General features: G+C 41.9%; 1 protein-coding gene across 1 annotated transcript in view; it reads left to right on the top strand.

Annotated features, from left to right (window-relative positions):
- The window catches only part of dnah9 (dynein, axonemal, heavy chain 9), a 212060-nt gene that overhangs the window by 72434 nt on the left and 129646 nt on the right, over positions 1–9980 (top strand). Inside the window, exons 24-27 of the mRNA XM_060939807.1 lie at positions 923–1048; positions 3643–3882; positions 4461–4621; positions 8861–9017. Of these exons, the coding sequence (XP_060795790.1) occupies positions 923–1048; positions 3643–3882; positions 4461–4621; positions 8861–9017 (684 nt within the window). The remainder of the gene's footprint in view (positions 1–922; positions 1049–3642; positions 3883–4460; positions 4622–8860; positions 9018–9980) is intronic.

The following is a 9980-nucleotide window of genomic DNA, read 5'->3' as shown; positions in this document are numbered from 1 at the left end:
CTGCGCCTTCACTGATAGTAATGACTGTTCCTTCATGTAAAATATCTCATCTCATCTCATTATCTCTAGCCGCTTTATCCTGTTCTACAGGGTCACAGGCAAGCTGGAGCCTATCCCAACTGACTACGGGCGAAAGGCGGGGTACACCCTGGATAAGTCGCCAGGTCATCACAGGGCTGACACATAGACACAGACAACCATTCACACCTACGGTCAATTTAGAGTCACCAGTTAACCTAACCTGCATGTCTTTGGACTGTGGGGGAAACCGGAGCACCCCCACACGGACACGGGGAGAACATGCAAACTCTGCACAGAAAGGCCCTCGCCGGCCGCTGGGCTCGAACCCAGGACCTTGTTGCTGTGAGGCGACAGCGCTAACCACTACACCACCGTGCCGCCCCATGTAAAATATTATTTTGAAATACTCTTAAATTTCGTCAAAAATATGTTCCAAGAGATGTGTGTCTCACAATATAGTACTGTAACACACTGCCTACAGTCTCACACAAATAACATGGAGTGTTTTTTTTTTTAAACTGTGCATGTCTGTTTATATTCTCCTTGTATTCTGGTGGGTTTCATCCAGGTTCTCTGGTTTCGTCCCATCTCCTAAAAACATTCCAGTAGGGAGATTAGCTGTGTTAAATTGCCACTCGGTGCGAATGGTTGTGTGAATGTGTGTGTGATGGACTGGCATCCAATCCAGGGTGTGTCCTATCCCATGCCCAGTGCTCCAGGGTATAGGGTCCAGTTCCAACTCAGTCTTGACCAGGACAATGTACTTACTGAAGATGAATGAACTCTGAGTCTACCTGAAGTTGACCACTTTCTCACTCTTATACAGCACCGAGTTACACACTTTGAGGGAGTTGTTCTGACGATGATGCTCAGGTGAAGTTGAATAACTTCTGCTTTGCAGGTTGAATTATGGCTAAATAGAGTTCTGGATACGATGCGTGCTACTGTGCGTCACGAGATGACGGACGCTGTTGTAGCATATGAGGAAAAACCGAGAGAACAGTGGCTGTTTGACTATCCTGCTCAGGTATGCACTAGCACCCTTAAACAGATCTTTAACATTCACAACAAACTTTTTCCAGAAATCAGGAATGTTCATGAATAACAAGGAAATATATATAGTGGAGTTAACGTATTGGAAAAACCTTGTACAGTAGAAAATCAGTTTTGATCTCTTCTGCTGTATATATCCAGTAAAAGTCTTAGGCACCTTTTTTTTTATTACAAACTTTGTTATAGATTTTTATTTCATGAATTCTCCATTATCGAGTCAGTACAAAAACATTTTAAATTTTTTTTTTTTTTTTACTGTACATAAGAGACACTTTTCAGACAAAAAACCATAATAAAGGCTGCTTGGTTTTGCTGCAAAATTAAGAAGCAAGGGAGCCGGTCAAAGTGCCCAGAAGAACTGTGGCTGATTCTGAAAGATGCTCAGTAAAACCTACAGCTCATTTCCTTATAAAACAGAACACATTGCAGTTTTATCTTTTGAAGCAAAGAGTCGTCACACCAAATATTGACTTTGTTTCATTTATTACTGTATGTTGCTCTATATAGTATTTTTTAGGCAAACTGACTTTTCACCACTGTGTTTGTTAAATTTGCTCAATAGACCCCTTCACATGTTTTAAACAAACCGACCGTTGCCAGGATGCGCGCGCAGCCTGGACTCAGAAACAATGGCGCTGCCCATAGACCGGCATTATGAGCTGTCAGATTATGCAAAACAATTGTCGTTACAAGATCGAGAATGCTACATAAATAAGTTAACTCTAACAAGTGGACATCGCCTACCGGATCCGTATTTAATTAAAGAGTGGACGGACGATGTTAGTAAGTTTTCCTCTGATACCTGAAGGCAGTCATACTATTTACAAAAAATGTCAAACCCAAAAAAAAAAAAAAAACCTATTTACAAAAGTAGCCTGCCATCAACATTCTGGTTACAGCAAGACTACAACTTGATTAACAATGGGACATTCATATTCATTTTGTTTTAATCAAATTATGCCAGTGATGTGATGGCAATGTGGCTTTAGCTACAACAGCAAATACCTAGCCTGGGCCCGCCCATCCTAAGTGTGACGCAACACAAGGGCCTGTTGCGAGCTTAGTCTGGCAAGGCAAGCTATCTCCAGTTCTTCCAAGCTCCCGAAAAATCGGGAGCCAATCAACTTTGAGCATCTCCAACGGCCCTGGGTAGAGGCGTGTTCAAGGCAGTGACGTAGTAGAACTGCGACCGGAAGCCATAGATTGTTTACAGAATCTATGCCGGAAGCGCTTCATTCACTAGAAACATTACGAACATGGAGCAGCGGCAAGCCTTTGACACAGCGGTAGATGCTGTATTGAAAGCATTCAACGGGAAGTTCTCATTGAAAACGGAGCAAAGAGCAGCCCTGGAGGTATTTATCTTCTTCCTGCTACTCAAGCAGTTTCCGTCGCGTCACATATGTCAGAGGAAAGAGTGATGTGATTGGTTTAAGCTTCATCACAGCCTTTTCTGGCTTCGACCAGTAGCAAACTGAGGCATTTCAGGGAGGCGGGTCAACCACGCCTTTGGGAAACGGTTGGGCTTAATATCTTTGCCAGACCAAATGCTCGCAGAGCTTTGAAGTCGCGTTAGCCAGACTAGCAAATACCAACACTAAACAGCAATTTGCAGGAGGTAATGGCATGAAAGGAATGATAGTGTAAAGAGTGCAGCTAAGAGAAATCAGAGCTGCGTAAAAAGCGAGAGGCAGAGACCAGAAATGAAACTGAACGGGGCGGGAGCTAGGATAGAGCAGTCAACGTAAGTTGGCATTTAGAGTGAGGGCACACAATTCTCCTTGCTTTAAAATTGTGATTTTCGGCATACACAAATAATGATGGCACAAAATCTGGACTGCTTGAGTCAAGCGAGACCTCTCCTACAAACTAAATTGCATGCAAAGCTAAGTTAACATGCTAACAATATTCATTACATTGTGTAACTATGACCCAGCTAATCAGACAAACGTTACCAAAGTATTTTGCTACATCAATAAACGAAGACTAGAAAGAATAAAAAAAAAAGATTTAATAAATAGCCTGATCTTACCTGTGATGAAGTGGGCGCTGCAAACCCGCGCATTTTTGATAGTGCTTTCATCCCAGTCTACACGTTTGATGGGTGAGATCCTGCTGGAATTCTGTACATTTTAACCCCATCACTGCTACGATTCTGACACCCAACAACACAACAACTAGGCATTTCTTCCAAATATTTCTTCTCGTCTCTACCGTCGCTGAGTCTTTTTTGGGTCCAGGCTGCGCGCGCAATTTCCTCTTACGTATGAATGACGTTTACTGCGAAGGGGTCTATATGATCTTTGCAACAAGATAGCCTAGGCAAGATGAAAAAGTACATATATATAATTTCTGGAAAGAATGCTTTAGGTAGAAAAACTATTTTGGTCAAAACCTAAAAAACAAACAAAACAGCTCCAACCAGCTACAGTGACATCCAACTGTCACTGTTTCCCAAACCATCACACATTTATTGCAGTAAATTCCAGTGCTGAATTGTTCAGCTGGTACCAGGCCACCAGGGTGCTCTCTAACTGCTATTACGTGTTCGGGTGTGCATCTTGTTAGGTTGCACTCACCTGTACTCAGATTTGGTGGACCACTGATGTCGGTATGGCCTTTGCCAGGCTTGAGGAGGGCTATGAGAATGCTATGAAGGAGTATTATAAGAAACAAGTGAGCCAGCTGAACATGCTCATCACCCTGCTGATTGGGCAGCTCAGCCCTGGAGACAGACAGAAGGTCATGACCATCTGCACTATAGACGTCCACGCCAGAGACGTTGTGGCAAAGATCATCTCTCAGAAGGTACCACCGTCAACATTAATGTCATTCGCTTACCATATATATAGCAAGACGACTGTAGTCTCTGCAGAATCATTGTGTATTCTGTCACAGTCAGCACATAGAGAGTGAAATTACAGAGCCAGCACTGCATTATCTTGTTCAGTAAGGGGACTTGGAATACATATTCATTAAGAAATGTGCATATGATATTATTTGCTGTGTAATTATATTATTCTATATTATTATTTTACTGTGCTCCCTTATGATTTCTCATTTTTTTGGATTTACTTAAGTAATGACTGTTAAGTCAAATACAAATCCTAATGAAAGTGAAGTGAAGAGAGTGGCTTAGCCTCTGGATAATTTCTCTTCACCGCTCAGGTGTTACATTCTTTCGTCTTTAATCCTCCATAATCACCGTCCTTGCATGGTGCAGAATATTAGCTGAGCACGGTCTGGCAGTCACAAATTGGTTCTCAACATGTATAAAAAGTTAGAAATTGTTCACAGTTGTAGCTTTTCTCATGACTATAAAAGACTTCCTACAACTTCTGTATGAGATCTGGGTTTTGTGTGCGTCTGTGCTCCTTCACTCACAGGTGGAGAACTCGCAGGCATTCTTGTGGCTGTCCCAACTGCGCCACCGTTGGGATGAGAGGGAGAAGCACTGCTTTGCCAACATCTGTGATGCCCAGTTTCTCTACTCCTATGAGTACCTGGGCAACACGCCACGTCTCGTCATCACTCCTCTCACAGACAGGTGAGCCCAATCGAGGCTCTTACCAGCGTCATGTGAATCTTTATGTACAACCCCGATTCCAAAAAAGTTGGGACAAAGTACAAATTGTAAATAAAAACGGAATGCAATGATGTGGAAGTTTCAAAATTCCATATTTTATTCAGAATAGAACATAGATGACATATCAAATGTTTAAACTGAGAAAATGTATCATTTAAAGAGAAAAATTAGGTGATTTTAAATTTCATGACAACAACACATCTCAAAAAAGTTGGGACAAGGCCATGTTTACCACTGTGAGACATCCCCTTTTCTCTTTACAACAGTCTGTAAACGTCTGGGGACTGAGGAGACAAGTTGCTCAAGTTTAGGGATAGGAATGTTAGCCCATTCTTGTCTAATGCAGGATTCTAGTTGCTCAACTGTCTTAGGTCTTTTTTGTCGTATCTTCCATTTTATGATGCGCCAAATGTTTTCTATGGGTGAAAGATCTGGACTGCAGGCTGGCCAGTTCAGTACCCGGACCCTTCTTCTACGCAGCCATGATGCTGTAATTGATGCAGTATGTGGTTTGGCATTGTCATGTTGGAAAATGCAAGGTCTTCCCTGAAAGAGACGTCATCTGGATGGGAGCATATGTTGCTCTAGAACCTGGATATACCTTTCAGCATTGATGGTGTCTTTCCAGATGTGTAAGCTGCCCATGCCACACGCACTAATGCAACCCCATACCATCAGAGATGAAGGCTTCTGAACCGAGCGCTGATAACAACTTGGGTCGTCCTTCTCCTCTTTAGTCCGAATGACACTGCGTCCCTGATTTCTATAAAGAACTTCAAATTTTGATTCGTCTGACCACAGAACAGTTTTCCACTTTGCCACAGTCCATTTTAAATGAGCCTTGGCCCAGAGAAGACGTCTGCACTTCTGGATCATGTTTAGATACGGCTTCTTCTTTGAACTATAGAGTTTTAGCTGGCAACGGCGGATGGCATGGGGAATTGTGTTCACAGATAATGTTCTCTGGAAATATTCCTGAGCCCATTTTGTGATTTCCAATACAGAAGCATGCCTGTATGTGATGCAGTGCCGTCTAAGGGCCCGAAGATCACGGACACCCGGTATGGTTTTCCGGCCTTGACCCTTACGCACAGAGATTCTTCCAGGTTCTCTGAATCTTTTGATGATATTATGCACTGTAGATGATGATATGTTCAAACTCTTTGCAATTTTACACTGTCGAACTCCTTTCTGATATTGCTCCACTATTTGTCGGTGCAGAATTAGGGGGATTGGTGATCCTCTTCCCATCTTTACTTCTGAGAGCCGCTGCCACTCCAAGATGCCCTTTTTATACCCAGTCATGTTAATGACCTATTGCTAATTGACCTAATGAGTTGTAATTTGGTCCTCCAGCTGTTCCTTTTTTGTACCTTTAACTTTTCCAGCCTCTTATTGCCCCTGTCCCAACTTTTTTGATATGTGTTGCTGTCATGAAATTTCAAATGAGCCAATATTTGGCATGAAGTTTCAAAATGTCTCACTTTCAACATTTGATAGTTGTCTACATTCTATTGTGAATACAATATCAGTTTTTGAGATTTACAAATTATTGCATTCCATTTTTATTTACAATTTGTTCTTTGTCCCAACTTTTTTGGAATCGGGGTTGTAAATTTCAAGTTGAAAGTTAGTTATCGATAACTATGTGAAGTTCCTCCTCATCAGAGAAGCCCTTGAGTGGAGGTAAATTGCACTGCGGCAATCAATCTGGCTCCATAACATCCACTAATTGTAAATATTAACCCTTAAATAACCATCAGTTTATTCGATTAATGATCTTAAAGGCATATTATACAGGAACTACTGAATTATTCAGTAAAACTAATAGGAAAAGAATGTGATCATGAGTGTGAGGAATGTAAGTATGGCCCTACTTATTTTAGGAATTTAAAGGGTTAAATTTCAGTAGATAGAAAAAGTTCAAGTTATCTAAAACTTGTTTCCAGTGTCACAGTGGATAGTGTTGCTTGGATTACTGTCACTGTAGAGTTTTGCATGTCCTGTGTGGGTTTCTTCTAGGTTCTCCAGTTTCATCTCACATCTCAAAAACACACCAGATGGTTTGACAATATTAATTGTGAATTTGTGTGTGCATGGTGCCAAGTGATGGACTGGTATTCTATCCAGGTTGTGTATTCTTACCTCATGCTCAGTGTTCAGGTGGTAGGCTCAGGATCCACCATGACGCTGACCAGAATAATCTATAAGAAACTGCTTGACATGGAGTGTCCATCAAATAAAACCATTAAACAACATTAAAAGATTCCTTGAAAATCTTGCAAACTGGGTGTGCCCCAAACTGACACCGACCTATACAATTCCTATGTTAAACCAGTCTAATAACAAAAGACATTTACATATTCTCATCTCATCTCATTATCTCTAGCCGCTTTATCCTGTTCTACAGGGTCACAGGCAAGCTGGAGCCTATCCCAGCTGACTACGGGCGAAAGGCGGGGTACACCCTGGACAAGTCGCCAGGTCATCACAGGGCTGACACATAGACACAGACAACCATTCACACTCACATTCACACCTACGGTCAATTTAGAGTCACCAGTTAACCTAAGCTGCATGTCTTTGGACTGTGGGGGAAACCGGAGCACCCAGAGGAAACCCACGCGGACACGGGGAGAACATGCAAACTCCGCACAGAAAGGCCCTCGCCGGCCATGGGGCTCGAACCCGGACCTTCTTGCTGTGAGGCGACAGCGCTAACCACTACACCACCGTGACGCCCACATTTACATATTGTTTCACAATAAGTTCTTGTATTTTATGATGTAATATCACTTTCCTATTACAATATTTTCTCACAGCCTCCCACAGCAAACCTCTTGTGGGAACAGTTTTCTCTTTCTGACCAGCCTGCTCATTCAAATTAATCCCTCCCTGAAGGGATTTATATATATAAAAAATTTTTTCAGTTCAGTTCAATTTTATATGAATAGTGCTTTTTAACAATAGCCATTGCCGTAAATCTGCTTGAGAGAAATCCTAAAATATAGATCAGGATCCATAATGAGTAAAGCCAGAAGTGCAGGAAGGAGAATGTCCCTTAGGAAGAAACCTTGAGAGGTGCCAGACACGAGATGGCAGGATTGTAAATCATTAGAATATACAGCTGTAAGAGAGTAAAGGCTAAAATACCATAATAATCGTGGTGTTATTGTGAATAAAATCCTGGGATAACCACAGGACAGTGTTTTTTGATTAAAGAAACAGTTCTTATGTACAACTATACAGTATCCAGGTAAGATTATCCACTAAAGCCAGGGTGGGGCTTGATCATGAAAGCGTTTTCGGGAAGTTCAAATCATAAAGTTGATGTAAATTATAAAGTTTAGAGTGACTTTACAATTTAGGCAAATGTGTCAGCGTGTGTGTGTGTGTGTGTGTGTGTGTGTGTGTGTGTGCGCGTGCACACAGCAAGCAGATGTGGACAGGAAGACAGCACTTGAAACTTCTTTTTCATTTTTCAGGCTTGGCGATTTTATTCTTCCCTACACACACACACACACACACACACACACACACACACACACACACACACACACACACACACACAGAGCTCATCACAGTTGTAGCGCAAGCTTCAGAGCCCAAGAAAGAAAGAAAGTATCCCATTAAACACTTTCCAGTTAAAAGCAGATAGCAAGTTGTCGAAGCTGTTCAGCAAGCTGTTTATACTAAAAATGCCCCAAATGGATCCTGGATGTCTTTGAAAGAATAACAAAGTGGAAATGCATGTCTTTGATGGAGAAATCAATCGCTCTGCGTCTTACCAAGCATATGGTGGTGGGGATTTCATAGCTCCTGGAATACTCCGTTGACCATGTCAGAACTCTGGCTTTCATCCATGTTGAGATGAACGTGCTCAGGAATGTTTGCGGTGCAGATGGCTCCATTATGCACTGGGGCTCTAAAGATGTACAAAAGGTGATTGCTTCCTATAATCATAAGGTGTCATTAGGGAAAATGTTTCTGAGGATGAATGGCAACATCTCAAGGCTTTTACTTTGATATGTAACTCTGTGTAAGCCCATGCTTAGTTATAGTACACAAAGATTATTCAAGAGCAACAGTGATATGTGTGTCTACACTGTATTTGGAAAAAAAAAAGCACTGCCATATATTTCTCTAAACCATATTAATATCTGATTTTGAACTGAATATACTTATATGTGACCATCACAGATGCTACATCACACTGACTCAGTCCCTCCACCTGACCATGAGCGGAGCCCCAGCTGGTCCTGCAGGCACGGGAAAAACCGAGACCACCAAAGACCTGGGCCGAGCACTCGGCATCATGGTGTACGTCTTCAATTGCTCTGAGCAGATGGACTACAAGGTGGAAGACTCCTACTACATGTGCTGCCTATATCTTCAGTCATTTTAGTCATTTATTTTCTCCTTCTTTCTGGGAAATCATTTTGCATCTGCAGTCACCTCAAGCACAACTCTTGGCGTGTTGTTTTAATTAAGAGGAAATTAGTGTCAGAGAGTTCACTGCAGGTTTGCTGATGCATGTGTGTTTTTCGAATGCTGCTTATACCCTGCAGCACATGTCCTTCTTTCTCACTCTCTCTTTCTCCATTCCTCTTTTCTTGCTTGTCCATCATCTCTTGAGCTGTGTATTAAAGCAAAGCAAAGCTGTCCTCTGCCAACATGGAGGCCAGCAGATTAGTAAAGCTCTGATGCCTAGGCTTATTTACCTCCTAAGCCGTGTCACCTACCCCCTCAGTATTCCAGTCTCGTCGCTGTATTCACTAGTTGGGAGAAAAAGCCATATAATATGACAGTCAATAAGACACAGCACTAATCTCTTTATCCAGCTTGTACCTGCCGAGACTGCTGCATCATTACTGGCCCTGGTTGTACACTGCAGTATGATACTGGTCAGAGTGAGAGAGAGAAAATAATTAAATACAGAGAGGCTAATAAAAAAAATTTGTAAGGGGTTGCTTTGGGATACCCACAATCAATCAACACTCATTTGTGTCAGATTTTTCCTCCCTTGACATTATCATTATTGTGTCCCCTGCATGTAAAGAGGCTCTGCTGCTCTGTTTAGGATTATTGCATGATGCTTTTTGAGTATGAATTAAATGCAGAGTTATTAGCAAACACTAGGATGTTGACGCTTATTGGCTGCAGAAGGAATGTAAATTATGCAGCATTCTCATGGCTCATATGATAAAAAGGGAATGCCGGAATGTAGCTATGATTTGCTCGTCACACAGCATCTGTTCATTATCATCTGTTCTGAAAGGATTCAGTTGAGACTCTACCCAGAATCTGACTTTCTCTCACC

This window comes from Neoarius graeffei, chromosome 14 (genome assembly GCF_027579695.1).
Source record: "Neoarius graeffei isolate fNeoGra1 chromosome 14, fNeoGra1.pri, whole genome shotgun sequence".
In the NCBI taxonomy this organism is placed as follows: domain Eukaryota; kingdom Metazoa; phylum Chordata; class Actinopteri; order Siluriformes; family Ariidae; genus Neoarius; species Neoarius graeffei.
This window is presented reverse-complemented; position numbering and strand designations above follow the sequence as displayed.